Source organism: Panulirus ornatus, chromosome 13, assembly GCF_036320965.1.
Source record: "Panulirus ornatus isolate Po-2019 chromosome 13, ASM3632096v1, whole genome shotgun sequence".
In the NCBI taxonomy this organism is placed as follows: domain Eukaryota; kingdom Metazoa; phylum Arthropoda; class Malacostraca; order Decapoda; family Palinuridae; genus Panulirus; species Panulirus ornatus.
The window spans coordinates 7,247,468-7,269,115 of NC_092236.1; the positions used below are offsets into that span (position 1 = coordinate 7,247,468).

At 38.1% G+C, this 21,648-nt stretch overlaps 1 protein-coding gene across 1 annotated transcript in view; it reads right to left on the reverse strand.

Moving 5' to 3' along the window:
* Nucleotides 1–479: 479 nt before the first annotated feature.
* The window catches only part of LOC139752714 (huntingtin-interacting protein 1-like), a 65,051-nt gene continuing 43,882 nt past the window's right edge, over nt 480–21,648 (reverse strand). The window contains 7 exon segments of the mRNA XM_071668540.1: nt 480–2,096; nt 5,314–5,486; nt 7,052–7,281; nt 12,606–12,810; nt 20,084–20,259; nt 20,780–20,846; nt 20,849–20,890. Of these exon segments, the coding sequence (XP_071524641.1) occupies nt 2,085–2,096; nt 5,314–5,486; nt 7,052–7,281; nt 12,606–12,810; nt 20,084–20,259; nt 20,780–20,846; nt 20,849–20,890 (905 nt within the window). The 3' untranslated portion in view covers nt 480–2,084.

A 21,648-nucleotide genomic window follows, 5' to 3' on the forward strand; every position in this document is an offset into this window, starting at 1 on the left:
TTATACCTAACATCTTAATCACAGAAGTCTGGTCTTCTATATGCCAATTAGGCCACTGTCACACACAGTATCTATCACATTAGCTCAGTATCCATCCTGATATCTTGGTTTCTATCACAGTAGCCTGGCCTCAATCACTTAAATTTCACCTCTATAGCACTGACTGATATTCCTCACACAAGCTTGGATTCAGCTAAAAAAAATTTATTTACCTTTACTCAGCTTCCTCCACACAAATTTAGTGTCCACTATACTAGTTTGTCTTCCTGCAAGTTACTTTGGGCTCTGTAACTTCAGCTTGACTTTCTTCAGTGTAATGGGGTTTCCAACATATTGTATACTAGCTTGGCTATCTGCAAGCTAACACTAATTTTGCTTATTGTATCAACATTTGGTCTCCATCACACTAGCTTGGCTTCATGAATGATGTTATACCTGGTCTCTATCACACCCATTTGACCTCCATTAAAATAACCTGATCTAAATAAAGCTTTAATATGCCTTTATCATATCATTTACTCTTAAATGACTGTGCCTCTGAACACAGATTTCATCAGTGAAACCACCAATAGCTTTCTACAGATATGAAATATACATACTGAAGATTTCTTATAAATTCTCATCCCTTTATATAATCATATCATTTAACTTAACACCTTAAGTAAATGATATCAAATAACCTTAATAAAATGCATTTAACAACCAAGTTTCACAGTAGTTCCATGTGACATTAACAATACTGTATTGCACGTCATTGATATAAAGTTAAGAAGCAAATCTAACTCAGTGACTGTCTAATCCTTTAAATCAACTTACAATGAATGACCAGATTTGTCAGCTCTGTTATTCTCATTGACCTTAGATGATGCACACATTAATGGTTTCCATTACTGATATCTTATGAAGTAGTATCCCACGCCTATGGATACATTCTACATTAAGGGGAAAACACTACAACAAATGAGAGCATGATATACACAGAAATCATATTTGTCACAAGAGGGAAGAAAAATTTATGATGAAGCAAATGTAATAGGACTGGGGAACTTTTATGAGTCAGTACAAAATAAGAAACATGGATTTGTAAAGTTGCATCTGTGTAGACTAGACTTTTCTTATGAAGGGATGGGGAAGAAAGCACATGTATGCAGCATATGTCAATCTGACTAACGAAGTGAACTTCTCTGATTTTATGTTTTTATCAATATACTGTATATAGTTATAAAGAGGAGATAGAATTGACTCATACAAAAAGTTATAGAAGTCAAACTGGGAGCACTGAGAGGCAGCTAGTCCATACTTATATGCTATAAGCAAATAAAACTTCTGAGGAGAATTTATAAAAAGCTTGAATACAAGTTTCAAAGGAGAGAGACCTTCGTATCAACATGAGAAAATCAAGTGGTTATGTTAAAACAAGCAAAATCAAGTGTAAAATATAACTGTACAATCAGGTTTTGTCTGCAGACAGAACTTATTTTCATACAAATATAAACGGTTATCAAAAATCAAGATCAATGCTGGAAATGAGCAGTTGTATGACAAAAGTATGGCACAAACTCTCCTACAAGCTTGGAAGAGGAAAAAGACTTGGTAGATATTTTTCAAAAAATTCAAGTGTTTCACATGATGGAGAATGAACACTAGAATATAAGAGTAAAAACAGAGTGACAGGCTGGGGTGCTAAGAAATGTATCTGGCACCTATAACGTAATGCATGATGAAGCCCACTCTAATGCACTGATGCCAACACAGGAGACCAGTTGTTTGGTCAGTAAAGTAAAAGCTAAAAGAAATGAACTGGAAAGAGTTGAAGGCTGATTGAGCTGATGGTGAGAGGGAATGAAATGGTGTAATTAAGAGGCTAAAACTGTAAAGAAGGCTGCAGTACATATTTCTGAACATAAGGAAATAATTAAAAGAAAAATGACCATGTGAGAACAAGCATATAAGAAACTGATGAACAGATTCAAAATGATGCATTAATGACAACTGTGTAAAAAGTTGTGAATCTGTTGCATCTGAGATATATGATTATTGCTTAACAGCCCATGTAAGGGGGGTTGACATCACTAATGATGAATTCAGCTCATCTCCTGGAAAGAGAAGGTGCAAAAAATTATAATCCAATGATAAGTAATCAGAACACAATTCTAAAATCAACTGCATTCTTGTAAAATTCACAAGCAGAATTTTCATTGTCTGAGTTATATTCCTAGAGTTAAATGTACAGCAAGCACTTGCAAAAAGACGCACACAGAGAAATATACAGATCTGACAGACTTACAGCGGGAAATCTAAATGTGAAGGAAAGCACAGGAAGGCTCTCCAACACATGAATGACAGTGAACAATGTTTAATGTGAGTCATAATGAGGTTGAAAATCATCTAAAACATATAATATCTAAAACATATATATCTTCCCTGCTGATGATTTAGTAATGAACCTTAATAACAAAAATCCAATGCAAAGCAAATGTTGCCATCCTGATTCTAGCCACCATCAGGTGGTGTCAGCTCATTTAGGATATCTGCCTCTACCTTTAAGCTGATAATTAAATGTCCAAGCAAGAAACGTGGGTTGAGTGAAAGTGAACCCATGAGTTACCCTGCAGTGCATGTGGCTAATCATACAGCAAATGATTAGTCTGGGCAATGGAGGTCACTTAACTGACCAGCACTGACAGCTAAAGAGAATTCAGTATTCTAAACTAAGGAAAAGAGAAGCATATTCTCTTCATAAAATATCTAGATTGAGACATCCATAAATTGTATTAACATAAAACTCTTAAAACATGAATCTAATTCCCTGCTTATATCTTACATCAGTAAAATGTTTAGAGTTCTCTGATCCAATTATCAACTATTCCATCTATAAACTGTCTCTCTGATGTGGTGAAAATCCTAATCAATCATTCAACAAAACAGTCATCCTATCTTCAGAAATTCATCTGCAATCCCATCCACCCCAGCTGCTTTGCCATACTTCATCTAATGCAAGGCTTTTACCACTTGCAATTGGGTAAACCTGTTTGCTGAGTCATATGGTTATGAATGTCAAAGCAGATGTACTTGCTTTTAGCACTGAAAGGGTTAGAGAGAGCAATACTGGCAAATGCTCATCCTAACCTAACCATTCCTGGGCATTTGGAGGGCTTTTGATGACTATGAAGTGAGCCAGCACTTCAGTAAATGTCAAGTTTCATTCATTTGACCCATGTTGCTGTCTTTTCTTTCTGTCGCACTAACACACATGGGCTGCTGGTATTCAATCCACAAACAGCCACTCTCTATCTCACTTATAAGGCTTGATAACATGCCATTCTTATGACTCGTTCTTCATAACTCTAGATTTTCCCACAGCAAGCAAAACTTGCTAGTTCTACCATTTAGTAAAGTCTTGGCAAAAGTACTTGCATGTAAGTATGCAAACCCACCAAGTTTCTATACAGACCAATTTCTAAAGAAAGCAATCTTGACTAATGCTCATCCTAACCTATGTATGTCATCAAAATACTGGGTGACTAGCACAAAAGTAATTACACTACAAAATCAAAAAGTTTTCAGTTTTTTGTTTTTCATAAAACGAAAGGAATACTGTAAAAGTCAAGGATGTCAAAAAAAAAAAAAGAAAAAAAAAGGAGTTCACATGTTCATGCCTTAATTCTCAAAAGGTCCCTTCATTCTAGCTTTCCATCTTCTTGGTCTATCCTTCCCCCTATCTTCCTCCATTTCTGAGATACAGATCCTTTAAACCACTTTACTGTGAATTATATTCAGTTCCATGTGTATCAGTAAGAGCTGATATCCATGTGTGCCATAAGATCATTTGACACCAAACAATGTACTGTCCTCAGGCATTTCATATCCAATAAGATCCTCTACCTTTCTTTTGTGTTTTATGTCTTAATACTTACATCCACACAACTCTGTCAGGATTATCATACTTATAATTTTTCTTACAGACAAGATTTCCACACATTCCTTATGCACTTGGGACCTCAGGCCACTCTTCAATTCTAGGTTTCACTTCAATTCCTACAGTCTCATTGCTGCCAAAACCAATCTCTGGTATGAAAGACATTTCATTTTGTTACCAGCTTCCAAAATTTCACTACTAAGTGTGCAACCAAAGCTGCATCTGCAAACACCATGCCCACCTACCCCCAGCATACTGTAAACCCAAACATGTACCTCCCTCACTATCCCATCCATTATCATTATTTTTATTAATTACATATTTTTTCATTATCATAATAAATGTTCCTACAATCACTCCCCTAGGGGCTCCTGCAGCTTCAAGGCTGTAAAACAATAAATGGCAAAGAAAGGATAGACTCATGTGGAATAAGAAGTTCTTTAATTAGACTATGCTCAACGACTTTTCACTGAGCATATCTACAAGCAGCCACAGTTTAGGAAAGATATCCCATCCATAAACATGTTAAACAGCCATGGTGACATCATGCATCTTTAATAAAGACTCATCCTTTCCAGAAACCTCTCATCATCCTCCCTTCTGACTTGAACACATGCCTTATTCTCAGGGTTAAATCTTGACTTTATTAAGAAAATTTCCATTTAATCCAGGTATTTAAAACAACTTCAAGAAAGCAACTTATTCAATCCTATCATATGCTTTCTCCAGGTCCATAACTCTACTTGCAAGAGAGGGTGTCATAAACTAAAAATTTTGCCTATCACCTATTGTCTCAACTTTAGGTGTTACAGTACGAGGAACATTTGGGACATTTCCTGGAGAATTCTGCAAGTTGGGGATAGGAGAGAAAGAATACTTTCCACATATTCCCTGTATATCACAGAAGGAGGCTAAAACGAGAGGGAGCAGCGGGCTGGAAATTCTCACCTCCAGTTTTTACTTTTCCAAAAGAGGGAACAGAGAGGGGAGGAAAGTGAGGATTTTCTCTCTATCACTCAGTCCTCTGTTCTTAAGTCTACCTCGCTAACACAGGAAATGGCGAATACGTATGAAAAAAAGTATGTACCATCTGCAGGTACTATAAGTCAAAATGCACGTAAAGTTTGTGGTGAATGTGTAACATGAAAGCAAAGTAAGCTACAAGAAATGACAGAGGTGAGGCAGACTAACAAATGGATTTAAAAGAGGAAAAACTATAATATAAGTGAGAGTCCTCTTCTGCCCATAGCATGCTTCCATGGACAATTAATACCATAATGACCAAATAATTCTTATTTCAGTACCATTTCCCATGGTACTGCTTTCATAAGCATTCACAGCCAATACGACTATATCTATTCGATGCAAGATTTGCAGCATTTCTCAATACTCACCCCCTCCTCCCAACCTTCTACCTCCCCAGCAAGCCGATAGTGATGTTTACGTAGCTCTGATAGTTTGGACCGTTCAACATCAAGCTGCTTCTCTGTTTCCAACACCTTTACAAGAGTTTCCATCTCCATCCTTTTAGTATGATGCAAACTAAGTTTTGAGAAGTCCAGAGTACCTGAAAAGTAACAATTACAAATAGGTTATAATAACAAATTCATATTCATGTTTATCCACATACGTAACAGACAAATAGATAAAATCATACAAATATTGGGATAATCCGAGATAACTAAAGGATCACCACCGAGTTGTACTTGGAAAGAGATGTACCGAGAGAAAAAAATTCAAAAGAAATGGAAAAACACTACCCTATCAAAAGAGACTTTCAAAATAATGGTAGAACATAAAAAAGTAAAATTCTTAAACAAAAAGAAATCACTTTGATAATGAGATGCAAAGACAGTGATACAGAAAAGAGGTGGGGACTGTTTTACTATATGTTTACACTGGTACTGTACAATACTGAATGCCAAAACTATCTTCTGAGTGAGTGAGCTGTAAAAATATCTCAGCAAATACATACTTCATAACCCGAGTGAGCATAACATAACATATGAATAAGATGGATGAGGAGAGTTACATATCAGAATAAAAGTGGCCACAAATGAGTAGAGTAGGCCAAGAAAAGTTGAAGAAGTTATAAATGTATACTTTCATGGATACTGGAGGAAGCAGCCTCAGGTTTGGGGAGCAAAGCAGGAGTTACCGAGCCCCAGGCCCATGGAGTGGGGCAGAAGGTAATTGCATCTGTAGAGGGAGGCAGAGGGTACCAGCCCCAGATTCTATCCCAGTGATTCAAATCACATTTAATTTACTCCCTCCCATCCTTCTGAAAAAGATACTCATCTGTGTACTTACCTACCTATCTATCAATAACTCTGACACTTGCTTCCTTTGGGAACTTCCTCAATAGGGTGGCCATAGCAAGTCTCCACAACTGTTGAACTCCAGTGCTGCTTCTTAGCCTTTAGTGCCTCACACTTAACAGGCCACTGGCAGAGGGCAACTCTAGTGCAGTGTTTTCAGAGGCTCCTATTTGCTTATCATTCTCCAAATTTCCTATATATAACTACAATAAACCCTCAATTTAATCAACCCCAATATAGCACATTTCAGATTTAATGGACCAGGCAAATAATAACACATTAATTAATAATAATAAAAAAAAAAAATGCACATTTCATATTGCACTTGCTTTTGATAGCATGGGGTAGATTTGCTTTGCTTTGGTCTCAGTCTGCCTCAAGCTATCGTGCGGTCAGGTTGCATACAGAGAATTGTGACTTTATTTATTAGATAATATTGCAATCCTTACAATTCAAAATAGCATCAAGTGATAGAGTAGTTAAAAGAAAGCATGTAGCCTGTATACTGTATCATTGTATATTGTTTTAAAAGATGGCCCATACGTTACATTTGACTTAACAGACTTTTGGCATTAACGGACATTACTTTCCCCATTAGTCTGTTAAATCGAGGGTTTATTGTAAGTTCTTTGGCTTTCCTCATATGAATTTCTGTTAATAGTTTAATAAATAAATAAAAAAATGACCATACAGCTGTACTTCAATCATAAGTGGACTTCAGTTTTTGCTTAAACATAAAAACTCTTTGAGTGTTAATAATTCCATGCTTGCATATTACACAACAAAAATGAAACCATATCAGAAAGTAACTTACTGGCCATTGCAACTTTATCACGGCAGTTCTCAGCAGTTGCAACCACTGTGCCTGTCAGTGTAGATATTGTTTTAGCTGCTGAATTAAGATTAGCTAATTTCTCACTAGATTTGTCAGCTTTCACCCTTGAAGCCATTACCAGTTGCATCGAGGATGCAGCAATCTCCCGAGAGGCGACAATCACTTCTTCAAATTTGCCCTTACCAGTGACAACTTGATCAGCTGCTGTCCTGTGTATTAAAATGACGGTTGGAGTGACTTGTGCATAAATTTCACATGTACATACATATTTCTTTTTATCATTCATTATACTTGATCAGTTTCCCGCATCAGCAAGGTGGTGCCAGGAAACAGACGAAGAATCACCCATCCACTCAAATACACACATATACATATATGTATACATAAACGCCCAAATTCGTACATATACATACACATACATATCAACATATACATACACAGACATATACACATGTACATATTCATACTTGCTTGCCTTCAATCCATTCCCGATGCCACCTTGCCCCACAGGAAACAGCATCACTGCCCCCCACTTCAGCAAGGTAGTGCCAGGAAAACAGAAAAAAAGGCCACATTTGTATATACTCAGTCTCTAGCTGTCATATGCATTGAATCAAAACCACAGCTCCCTATCCACATCCAGGCCCTACAGACCTTTCCATAAATTATCCAAGACGTTTCACATGCCCTGGCTCAATGCACTGACAGTATGTCGATCCCAGGATACCACATCATTCCAGGTCACTCTATTCCTGGCACGCCTCTTATCTTCCTACATGTTCAAGGCCCCGATCACTCAAAATCTTTTTCACTCCATCCTTCTACCTCCAATTTGGTCTCCTGCTTCTTGTTCTCTCCACCTCTCATACATATATCCTCTTTGTCAACCTTTCCTCACTCATTGTCTCTGTCTAAACCATTTCAACACACCCTCTTCTGCTCTCTCAACCACACTCTTACCCTTTCATTACTTAATCAAACCACTTCATACCACATACTGTCCTCAAATATTTAATTTCCAACACATCCACCCTCCTCCATACAACCCTATCAACAGACCATGCCTTGCAACCACATAATATTGTTGAGACTACTTTTCCTTCAAACTTACCCATTTCTGCTCTCTGAAATAACATCCTCTCCTTCCACACATTCTTTACTGCTCCCAGAACCTTCGCCCCCTCTCCCTCTCCGCTTCCATGGTCCCATTTACTGCCAAGTCCACTCCCATACATATAAAACACTTTACTTCCTCCAACCTTTCTCTGTTCAAACTTACATCCCAATTAACCTGTCCCTCAACCCTGCTGAACCTAATAATCTTGCTCTTATTCACATTCACTCTCAACTTTCTCCTTTCACATACTTTTCCAAACTCAGTCACCAACTTCTGTAGTTCATCAGATGAATCAGCCACCAGGATTGTATCATCAGCAGATAGGTTTTTCTGGTCTTTAGCTAAGGGCATCTCTAACAACTTCTGTCGCTCTACCTTCCCTTCACTTTTCCACTCTGATGGTACTAGAGCTGTCTCTCCTGTACAAAAAGCAACTCTCTTTGGTTCCCATTTCTCCTCTAACCCCACCTTAGATGACTCTAACATTCCTTTGCCCCTTAATGCTTCTCTTAATAATCCTATGCCCCTTCCCCATAATCTCTTTTCAGACTGTCTGAAAAATGCTTCTTTCTCTGGATATAAGCACGGCTTATGGTCCTGATGGCATCCATCCTTGCATACTGAAAGAGTGTGCCTCCGAATGTGCACCTGTGCTTGCTCGTCTGTTCTGTTTCTGTTTAAAAACCACAACTTTTCCTTCTCCTTGGAAGCATGCATTGAAACATTCCATCCCTAAGAAAGGTGACCGTTCTGACCCCTCTAACCATCATCCTACTGCTTTGACATCTACCATTTTCAAAGCCTCTGAATCCCTCCTTAACTCCCATATCCTTAAACACCTCGAAAATCACAGTATTCTCTCTGGTCACCAATATGGTTTCCCCAGGGTGAGATCCACTGTTGATATTCTTTCATATCTTACTAATGTCTGGTCATCATCCCTAAAGGATTCTGGGAAGTCATGTACAGTTACCTTTGACATATCCAAGGATTTTGACAGGGTAGGGGCTTTGGGGTATCATCTCTAAGCTCCTCTCTTTTGGCTTCCCTCCCTCACTTTGCTCCTCTATATCTAGCTTATTCTCTGGCTGATCTATATCTGTGGTTGTTGATGGATCAGCCTCCCCCTTTCTTCCATCAACAGTGGTGTCCCTTAAGGTTCTGTTCTGTCCCCTACAGTTTTTCTCCTTTTTTCCAATGATTTCCTCTCCACAAATAATCCAATGTACTCATATGCTGACGAGTCAACACTGCATTCATCCACATTCTTCAATTCTGCTCCCTCTTCTCTCACTTGATTTGCATCTTGTCTTAACATAGCTTCCTCAATAAACTCAGACTTGAACCGGATATCTCAGTAGGGTAGACAAAATCTTGTTAATTCATCCAAGAACCAATTTTGACCCATCTCTCTGTTGAAACTCCTCCTAACTCTTGTCTCTCCTTTGACTGTTCTGTAATTCCACCTCTTGACTCAATGAACATACTTAGTATTACTGTAACATCCACTCTTTCTTGGAAACCCCACATTACAGGAACAGTTAAGTCTGCCTCTAAGAAACTGGGTGTCCTGTCTACATGTTGAAACTTCTTCTCTTCCAAACAGTTGTTCTGTTTATAAAAAAGATTAATTCAGCCCTGTATGAAATACTTCTCTCACATCTATATCTGTTCCAGCTCTGTATGTTTACTTGACAGAGTTGAGTCGAAAGCGATCTGACTTATAAACTGTCCCAGAATAACATCCAAACTTGACCACCTTGCCCTACGCCCCAGTGTTGGTTCACTTTCCCTCTTCTATGGGTATTAGTGTGGTTTCAGCTCATGAGAGCTGACTGCTTGTGTGTCCCCACCACCATCCCTATATATATATAATATTTTTTTTTTTCTTTCTTTTCGCTGTCTCCCGCGTTTGCGAGGTAGCGCAAGGAAACAGACGAAAGAAATGGCCCAACCCACCCCCATACACATGCCTTGATTCAATCCACTGACAGCACGTCAACCCCGGTATACCACATCGCTCCAATTCACCCTATTCTTTGCCCTCCTTTCACCCTCCTGCATGTTCAGGCCCCAATCACACAAAATCTTTTTCACTCCATCTTTCCACCTCCAATTTGGTCTCCCTCTTCTCCTCGTTCCCTCCACCTCCGACACATATATCCTCTTGGTCAATCTTTCCTCACTCATTCTCTCCATGTGACCAAACCATTTCAAAACACCCTCTTCTGCTCTCTCAACCACGCTCTTTTTATTTCCACACATCTCTCTTACCCTTACGTTACTTACTCGATCAAACCACCTCACACCACACATTGTCCTCAAACATCTCATTTCCAGCACATCCATCCTCCTGCGCACAACTCTATCCATAGTCCACGCCTCGCAACCATACAACATTGTTGGAACCACTATTCCTTCAAACATACCCATTTTTGCTTTCCGAGATAATGTTCTCGACTTCCACACATTCTTCAAGGCTCCCAGAATTTTCGCCCCCTCCCCCACCCTATGATCCACTTCCGCTTCCATGGTTCCATCCGCTGCCAGATCCACTCCCAGATATCTAAAACACTTCACTTCCTCCAGTTTTTCTCCATTCAAACTCACCTCCCAATTGAATTGACCCTCAACCCTACTGTACCTAATAACCTTGCTCTTATTCACATTTACTCTTAACTTTCTTCTTTCACACACTTTACCAAACTCAGTCACCAGCTTCTGCAGTTTCTCACATGAATCAGCCACCAGCGCTGTATCATCAGCAAACAACAACTGACTCACTTCCCAAGCTCTCTCATCCCCAACAGACTTCATACTTGCCCCTCTTTCCAAAACTCTTGCATTCACCTCCCTAACAACCCCATCCATAAACAAATTAAACAACCATGGAGACATCACACACCCCTGCCGCAAACCTACATTCACTGAGAACCAATCACTTTCCTCTCTTCCTACACGTACACATGCCTTACATCCTCGATAAAAACTTTTCACTGCTTCTAACAACTTGCCTCCCACACCATATATTCTTAATACCTTCCACAGAGCATCTCTATCAACTCTATCATATGCCTTCTCCAGATCCATAAATGCTACATATAAATCCATTTGCTTTTCTAAGTATTTCTCACATACATTCTTCAAAGCAAACACCTGATCCACACATCATCTACCACTTCTGAAACCACACTGCTCTTCCCCAATCTGATGCTCTGTACATGCCTTCACCCTCTCAATCAATACCCTCCCATATAATTTGCCAGGAATACTCAACAAACTTATACCTCTGTAATTTGAGCACTCACTCTTATTCCCCTTTGCCTTTGTACAATGGCACTATGCACGCATTCCGCCAATCCTCAGGCACCTCACCATGAGTCATACATACATTAAATAACCTTACCAACCAGTCAACAATACAGTCACCCCCTTTTTTAATAAATTCCACTGCAATACCATCCAAACCTGCTGCCTTGCCGGCTTTCATCTTCCGCAAAGCTTTTACTACCTCTTCTCTGTTTACCAACTCATTTTCCCTAACCCTTAATTTCTATAGTAAAATAGATAAGGAAATGGAGTTCATTAGCCAAGAACCAAGGCACTGGAGTGAGGGGGTTCTGTGAAATCTACAATGTAAGAGTAGGAACATCGGCATCTCTAAGGGGAATGTTATGAGAGAAAGAAGAATGGTTTGATAAAAGATGTTGAAATTAAAGGAGTTTTGAGCTGTGCAGTGGTGAAGATACAGGCGACACTCCAGCCAGCCAGCTTTTGCAAGGTATAGGAGAGCAGGAAACAGGATAAGAAATGAAGAACAAAGAAATTTTGAAAAAATATAACGGAAAAGGCACGAAATAATCCAAGACTTCTCCATAAACACATCAGAAATCAACTGATAGTTAAAGAGCAGCTAATCAGGATAGGGGATTCTGAGTGAATAATAGTAAAGGATGATGTAAGAGTATGTGTAGAACTGAATGACAAGGGCAAAAGTGTTTTCACAGTGGAAGAAACTAGCCCCACCACCAGAGAGCTGGAGTGCAGAGATTTTAGAAAGTTTTTAGATACCTAAAAAAGACTGTAACACATTACTAAAAGGCCTTGACCCATACAGTGCTCATAGTTGTGATGACATTTCACCACACATCATACGTCCTCAGCATATACATATTGGTCAATTTGCAACATAAAGAACTTCTTTCTGTTTCCAACCTAAATAAAATTTTCATAAAAGTGAGCCACTCAACCCCATATGCCTAACATTTTCATTTCTAGATAACAAAAAACAAAAATTCTGTTTCAAACTAAATGTGAATAAACTTTCAAATGCAAAATGAAGCCAGTGACTACAGTTATATCTCTATCTATCCCTTTCAACAAATATGTTCAACAAAGAAAAAATTTTAATCTTACATAAGAGCTTGACATGCAATTGCAACGGTTTTAGCACCAGAGAGTAGGCCCTCTGTCCAACGGTGATTACGTTTGTAAAACTCTCGAGGAGAGGCCCCTCCTTTCCCGGCAGCTACTATTTCTTTCTGAAGCTCTGCTGCCCTCTGGACTAGTAACCGCACTGCTGCCATCAGATCACTGCAAGTCCCAAGATGCTTTCATTCACCTATGGAAAATAACAGAAACAATGTAATCACTTAAGTGTTCTTATGTTTTCTGCTATTTGAAAAATATAAAAAAATATGGGTATTACAATCAATCCAGGGGCACTTAAATTTACAGAAATTATCATCTATAGACTGAATATCAAAATAAATTTTGTATAATTTCTTGCTGTTACTCCATAAAATATACAGAACTTTAGTTCTGGGAATAAAATGCTTGTTAGATAAAGAAACAATTCTGTTAAAAGTCACAATCACAAAACACTCATGCACACTAACAAACCTATGATAGAAGTACGTTGTTAATACAAAGTACAAAATCAAAAGGAAAATATGGAAAAATCAAAGCAGTGAGGATACCCGAGCTTTAACAATATTCAATGCAAAATTTCTTCCAAACGGATATCAGACAGTAGGCAAGGTAAATTCACATTAATGACAGCCTTTGGCCTGTCTTTCCAATGCACCCTTTCTTTCTCCTTCTACAACTTTCAATGAACTTTCTCTTCAACAACCAGAATTTTCTTTCATTTTTTTTTTTTTTTTTTTTTGCTTTGTCGCTGTCTCCCGCGTTTGCGAGGTAGCGCAAGGAAACAGACGAAAGAAATGGCCCAACCCACCCCCATACACATGTATATACAAACGTCCACACACGCAAATATACATACCTACACAGCTTTCCATGGTTCACCCCAGACGCTTCATATGATTACTTTTTATTGGGGGAAAGAAATGATAAGAGTCGTTCCCATCAACTGTGGTTTTCTGTGATAGGTCCTCATGATCAAGATTTGTTTACCAACAACAGACTTCTAATTCCATTTACTTTCTCTTACCCTTTGCAAGTCACAATGTTTTTAGCAAGCGAATTTGTTTCCTAGTCTTTCTTTACCAAGTGAGTCATGCTCAGGTCATATTTTCCCTATATCACCTTTGCCATATACTTCAGGGGACTGTCTTTGGGTGCAATCACAGAGCCACTTTTTGGCTGCTTTGGCTACCTTACCATGGCAAGCAGCTTCCCTTCCCTTCCCTTGTAACTGCATAAGCTATTTTAGCTTTCAATTTAGCGGAATTTAGTATACACTCAGCTGTTCCTTCCTTCCTATAGGCTGGTCAATAAATGAACATCAACTTGCTTTTGAAAAACACTGAATAAGGATGGCAATCTACTCAGAACAGTAGGAATATGAATGCTTAAGTGACACCATAAAATTCACAACTGTGCAAGTGTTATGACCATGACGCAATAAAAGGCTATCTGGCTTTTTGCCTAAACCTTAATGTGATCCACTTGGGCTGAGCTGATCCAATGAAACTTATTCAATTTCCCTATAAAATTTTCTTCCTATACCATTAAATCAAAAATAATCATTTATGTGTCATCTTAGTTGTAGAATATCCCAAATTGTACTACAACAGTGTGCAATTCAGAGTGACTCTACTGTGCAATGTATCTTTACATCTTGTTGTACAGGTATTCTGCAACCTCTTTCCTAGGTCTGCAATGTCTTCAAATCCTGACTATGTGATGCAAGAGGACAAGGGTGTCAAGGAAAGATACTACATATTGTATCCTGTTACAAATATGGGTAGCCTTTAACACAAACCCAAAAATACACTCTTTCTACTATTCCCTTTTCCCTTGTAACAGTTGTATGTCTGTAAATATACAGCTGGTGGTTGATTCGGGTGAGGAACTGCAGAAGCTGGCGACTCAGTTTGGTAAAGTTTGTGAAAGAAGAAAGCTGAGAGTAAATGTGAATAAGAGCAAGGTTATTAGGTACAGTAGGGTTGAGGGACAAATCAACTGGGAGGTAAGTTTGAATGGAGAAAAACTGAAGGAAGTGAAATGCTTTAGATATCTGGGAGTGGATTTGGCAGTGGATGGAACCATGGAAGCGGAAGTGAGTCACAGGGTGGGGGAAGGGGTGAGAGTTCTGGGAGCAATGAAGAATGTGTGGAAGGCGAGAACATTATCTCGGAAAGCAGAAAAAGGGTATGTCTGAAGGAATAGTGGTTCCAACAAAATTATATGGATGCGAGGCATGGACTATAGATAGAGTTGTGCAGAGGAGGGTGGATGTGTTGGAAATGAGATGCTTGAGAACAATATATGGTGTGAGGTGGTTTGATCGAGTAAATGATGAAAGGATAAGAGAGATGTGTGGTAATAAAAAGAGTGCGGCTGAGAGAGCAGAAGAGAATGTATTGAAATGTTTGGTCACATGGAGAGAATGAGAGAGGAAAGACTGACAAAGAGGATATATGTGTCAGAGGTGGAGGGAACAAGAAGTGGGAGACCAAATTGGAGGCGGAATGGAGTGAAAAAAATTTTGAGCGATCGGGGCCTGAACATGCAGAAGGGTGAAAGGCATGCAAGGAATAGAGTGAATTGGAATGATGTGGTATACCGGGGTCGATGTGCTGTCAATGGATTGAACTAGGGCATGTGAAGCGTCCGGGGTAAACCATGGAAAGTTTTGTGGGGCCTGGATGTGGAAATGGAGCTGTGGTTTCAGTGCATTATACATGACAGCTAGAGACTGAGTGTGCGGGGGGATGTAGGGGTGTCATTTCAAGGGTGGTTGGGTGGTGACGGGAATGAGTAAAGGCAGCAAGTATGAATTATGTATATGTGTATATATGTATATGTCTGTGTATGTATATATATGCATACATTGAAATGTATAGGTATGTATATGTGCATGTGTGGACGTGTATGTATATACATATGTATATGGGTGGGATGGGCCATTCTTTTGTATGTTTCCTTGCGCTACCTCGGTAACATGGGAGACAGCGACAAAGTATAATAAATAATAAATAAATAAACTTAAAAAAAGATAAAAGGAATGTTATGTACTATACTACAAGACTTCCTCCTTGTGTGGATGTCGGTAACCAATCCACCTCAGCAACATGGTGGTTACACTGCATATATTCTGATAAGCTAGTAACAAAAGTAATCCGTCACTTATTACCTTTTCACTTTTTATTGTTTTGGACAACATTAATATAGAGTAAAACCAATGCCTTAGTACATAAAAACTATCTCTACCCTTTAAAACTGAGATCTTTTGAAGTTAGTTATGTTATCACACATGAATCTCAAATGTTTCAGTCATAAACAACACATGCATTACTTCTCTACACAATATAAAAACAATGGCCAAGAAAAAATATCTGATGTTAAGTTTCTAACAAATTTATAATAACCATCTCGTATACCTTGAGTTAATGTACAACTCACAGAAAAGAGAATTCTCAAGAACAGTGACTTCTTTATGTAACAGCGTGCAACCTAGAACACAAAGGCTGAACTTACCCAAGTACAGCTTTACTGGAAAACACACAGAAAACCTCCAAATCTTCATAAAGTGACAAGCAACAAATAAAGATGAAGATCCTGGGGTCCTAGCAAATAAGATGCCACAATTTCTAACCCATTTACAACCAGATGCCCCATGTAACTGATCCCTGGTAGTCTATGAAAAAATAGGATTAAAGTAGCAGGAAAGTACACCCTAGCTTACAGATGGGATGATGATGGAGGTGAATGCAAGGGCATTTACAGAGAGGGACAGGTTTGTCAGGGGTAGGGAAGACTGGGAGGTGAGTGTTACTGTTTGCTGATGAATGATCACACAAAGACAGGTCTTACTCATTCACATCCATTCTCTAGCTGTCATGTGTAATGCAATGAAACCAAAGCCCTGAAGCCACAACCTGGACACACAGACCTTCTGATGGTTCTCCTGGTTGTTTCATGTTCCCTAGTTCAATCCACTGACTGCATGTAGCCATTCCATGCACTCCATTCCAAGCATGTCCTCCACCCTCCTGCATGTTAAGGCCCTAGTCACTAAAGATCCTTTTCACTCCATCCTTTCATCTCCAATTTGGTCTTCACCTTCTCCTTGTTTACTCTGCTTCTGACACATCTAACTTTTCTGTCAACCTCTCTTTATTCATTCTCTCCATATGTCTACAATATTTCAGTACATTCTCTTTAGCTCTCTAAACCACACTCTTCTTAATGCCACACCTTGCACTTATCCATTTATCATTTACAAGTACAAACCACCTCACACCACATATTCCCCTTAACCATTTCCTTTCAAACACATCCACCCTTCTTCACACATCCTCATTTATAGCCCATGCCTTACAACCATAGATCATCATTGGGATGATTATACCTTCAAAAATAACCATTTTTGCCCTCCCAAATAAAGTTCTCTCTTTCCACACATTCTTCACTGTTCCTAGAACCTTTGCCCCCTCCCCGACCCATGACTCCATTCCACTTCAATGCTTCCATTCACCGCCATGTCCACTCGCAGGGCTATAAAACCCTTACTACTTCCAGTTTTTCTCCATTCAAACTCACATCCTAACTAATCTAATAACATTACATTCCTTTTATCACATTCATTCTCAACTTTCTCCTTTCACACTTTCTTCCAAAACTCAGTCACCAACTCCTGCAGTTTCTCATTCAAATCTGCCACAGTACTGTATCATCAGCAAACAACAATTGACTCACTTCCCAGCCCCTCTCTCCAAGATTTGCAATTACCTCCCTCATCACCCAATCTATATATAAATTGAGCAACCATGGGGACATTATACAATGCTGCCACAACCTTCACCTAGAATCATTCACTCTCCTCTCTTCCTACCCATACACACACCTGACATCCTTGATAAAAACTTCTCATTGCTTCTAGCAGCTTTCTTCCCACACTGAATATTCTTAAAACCTTACACAAAGCATCTCTATCAACCCTATCATATGCCTTTTCCTGGTCCATAAATGCTACACACAAATCCATCTATTTTTCTAAGCATTCCTCATACTAATTCCTTAAAACAAACACCTGATCCACACATCTTTTACCACTTGTGAATCCACACTATCATTTCCTAATCTAATGCTCTCTCAATCACTTCCTTCCCATAAAAATTACAAGGTACACTCAACAAACTTATATCTCTGTAGTTTGAACATTTACCTTTATCTACTTTGCATTAATATGGTGATAACATATATGTATTCTACCAATCCTCAGGCACCTCCCAATTATCATTACATACAATGAAAATCCTAACTAACCAATCAACAACACAGTTACACCCTTTCTTGATAAATTCAACAGCAATACCATCCACTACAGCCACCTTGCCACATTTCATCCTACGTAAGGCTTTCAGCGTCTCTTCTTTCTTCACCAAAAAGTAAGGTATGTATGTATATACGATGGCAACCCATCCTACCATTGCCTCAGAAGTCTACATCAACTCCTTTTCCACCCACTCCACCAATTCCTGATGTCTCCAATTGTAAATCATCACATAAAATAAATCTCCTTCTCTAAGTGTAAGTGGATTCATTGTGCTGACAGTGAACAATTATACTGTATGTTCATTTCTCACTCATCTTCTTTTTCTTCATGCATTAATAAGCCATAACACAGTATAAGTATACATGGTATCTATTTGCTTTTTGAGTATTTCTAATGTACTTTTTGTGACTTTGGTCACTTAATACTTTTTCTAAAAGAGAAAATCATTATGATTTGTTTTAATTTTCATCATTTCTAAACCCTGTTGGTCCATAACCCCATGACTGATTAAGGACTAACTGTAGGTAAAAAACAGTTTACAAGCATAGCATGTTAAAATTATTACTGAAAAGTAAGATATTTGATGATTAAAGTAACCATTCACAAGATGAAAATAACTAATTGGGAATCCCCGAAGGGTGTGATGGTGAATTCACCAAAAGAATGTAGGGGTAAGAGTCAGCATGCCTCAAAGTCACTGCCAGCTACACTATCCAACACCATCAAACCTGGACAAGACGTGAACTAACAAACTGACTATCAAAGTGAAGTTGGACTGGCACGCAGTGCTGTTGACAGGATGACTTAAAATGGCAACTTATTTCTTGGGCCCCTTGGACATATTTCTGGGTAGTTGCTGGTCACTCTCACCAAAGTTTTGGCAGTTTCACTGATATCTGTCAAGGTTCTCAGTCTCTCTACCTCACATACAACACAATAATGAAAAAATTGCAAGAAACCCACAAACTACTCTCAATATAAATACCAGGCTTTCTGTATATCACTCCTGGAATCATTAGTACACTACTACAAACACACTGGGAGAAAAACTTAACAAGCTAAACTGCAGCTCTGCACCTTTTCACACTTCATCTGAGAATCAATGAAAACACATTATCTTAATAGTTCTCACTTTGCAGACTAGATACTTATTCTATTCATGTATATTCTATATACCACTGCTAATTTCATTAGTTCACTGAAAAAAATATTCAGTGACCAATAATGAAAAAAATATTCAGTTACCAATAACAGATATTCCTTCAACATTTCAATATAATTTTATCCTTAAAATCTTACGGTGCATTCAAGTTTCAGTACTTTCTAAAAAGATATGTTAAAGCAAGCAAGTTGATACTAAATACAAATCTGACAATAAGATGTTGAAACAAAATGCAGTAAAAACTGTAGCCCAATATTTGGTAATAAACTAACACCTCAACTTTAAAAAAGATCACATTGCATTTACCTGAAAATATGAATAATCAGGTGCATCAAACCTCATACAGACAAAAATCAAGTGAATGATGTTTAAGAATACATTCTAAAAATCAGAGCCACTTAAAATCATGAGTAAGCTTTCGATCTAACTATCTATGTATCTCTATACCTGGTACCTATTCCCTCTGGGAGCTCAGTCAATGGGGTGGCCACAGCCCAATAGTCTCCATAACTAGCAAACTTCATTGCCACTTCCTAGCCTTTAATGCCTCACCTTTAATAGACCACTGGCAGAGGGCAACTCTAGAGCCGTATTTCCAGAGGATCCTACCTAATGTTCCTACCAACTACAACTAATTCTACCTAATGTGCCTACCTATCATTCCTGCCTAATATTCTAATCCTTCCAGAGTAAGTTTTGAGGGATGAAAAACCATTTTATCAGCCAGAGGCAGAGGAACACGTGAGAACACCTCTGTGGTGGGAGCTTCAAACACTACTTTACTCTCACAAAACAGTGTACGGTATCCATAAGTAATCAAACCTTTCTATATAGCATCAATATTGAGTCCAACATACACATTTACAATCACTGAACTTCTATAAAAGTCCTGTAAACATTATAAAATGAAGTAACCCAAAGTGTGAATATACTTCACTCCCAAAACCCATTTATTAATCATTCCCAGACATGTTCATGTACTACTTACCTCCAGCTGTGTTCCAGTGTCCTTAGCCCTGGAATTTTCCAACAAGGCTGTGAACTTTTCCACTGCGTCTCTGATAGACAGCTCCATATTTTCCATTTCCCGATGTACCACAGCAGCCATATCTTCTAATGCAGGGCTTTGGTCTTCACAAAGGGACACTAGTGAACAACAACTGCAGGGATATAAACGGTAATCTTGATGTAATCCAATAAAATGTTATATACCAAAAACTTAAGAGTTAACTGATTATAACATCTATTCTTTGCATATGCCTTGGTTGGTCAAGTAAACACATCTTTACAATTGTTTATCATTTGGAAACCAAAAGCTAGACCTGGCTGTTGAGGCATCATGAAAATCTACTGAAAAGCAGCCTTATTACCACTGAAAATACCATTTGAAAATTTGGTTTCCAGAGTATCTGAAGTTCTTACAACTAATGTTTATAAAACCAGGATTCTTGACACCAAAGAGGTCTTCAGCCTCCAAAACACTCAATTATATATCTGGCCCTTCCAGTTTATGTAGGCTAGAAATCAAGTTTTCCTATGTAATTCTTAATGTTTCTTAAACCTGGCAAGAAAAAGGAAAAAAGAAAAAAATTGAAGAGAAATATATGAGCTTCATAACTTAGGTTGGCAATAATTTCAGTCTAATTTGTCAACTAAAACAATTCTCAATAAATATTTTACCTTTCAAACTGCTCTTTAACTGCCCGAACATCTGTCAAGTCTTCTTTACTTTGAATCCTTCCAAAGTATTACTAAATGCCCTGGCAAATTCCTCCAGAGCAGCAACAAGATCTGCAAAAATAATGATAAGTACATGGCTCACTCTAGACCTTAGGTTTACAGATGATAAAAAAATATACAGATTATGCACTGATTATACAATACTTTTAAATCTGTCACTCATGGAAAGTAATAAAAAATACAAGACTAATGGTTATAAGAGAAAATTTTGATTATGATGGAAACAGACCACAAATTACTACAAAATAACACAAATTAAACCTTATTTTCCACATAAGACTCTAGAAGTGACAAGACTTGGTGTAAAACTCTTCACTCATTTAACTGGGATGATAAGGGTACATAAAGAAATAAATTCATGTTAATGTAACTTAGAAATGCAATGTTTTCTCTCACACTGAAGAATTAGAAAAAATCAAGACACGATTACATGAAAAACTTTATGAGATATTACAATGAGAGATACTAAAGTATCTAAAAAAGATAGCAAAACATATGTGGAACAAACAATGTACAAAATCAAGTCTTATCATAGTGTTGTTTTTCTGCAAGAAATTCTACAAAAGACTTGGTATAAAACTTCATACTAGTTTAACTGGGATGAAAGGATACAAATGAAAATGACAATAATACTCTCTCCAAGTTGTTGCTTCTGCGTTTAATGAAAATTAAGACAAATAAAGACTTTTGACATACACTTTTTCTAACTTTAAAAAGACTCCAAAATAATAAACACATCTAACACATGATGCTGATAATTAGTTTGGTTATCACAAGAGAAACATAAAATCCTATATAAAAGCAATTAA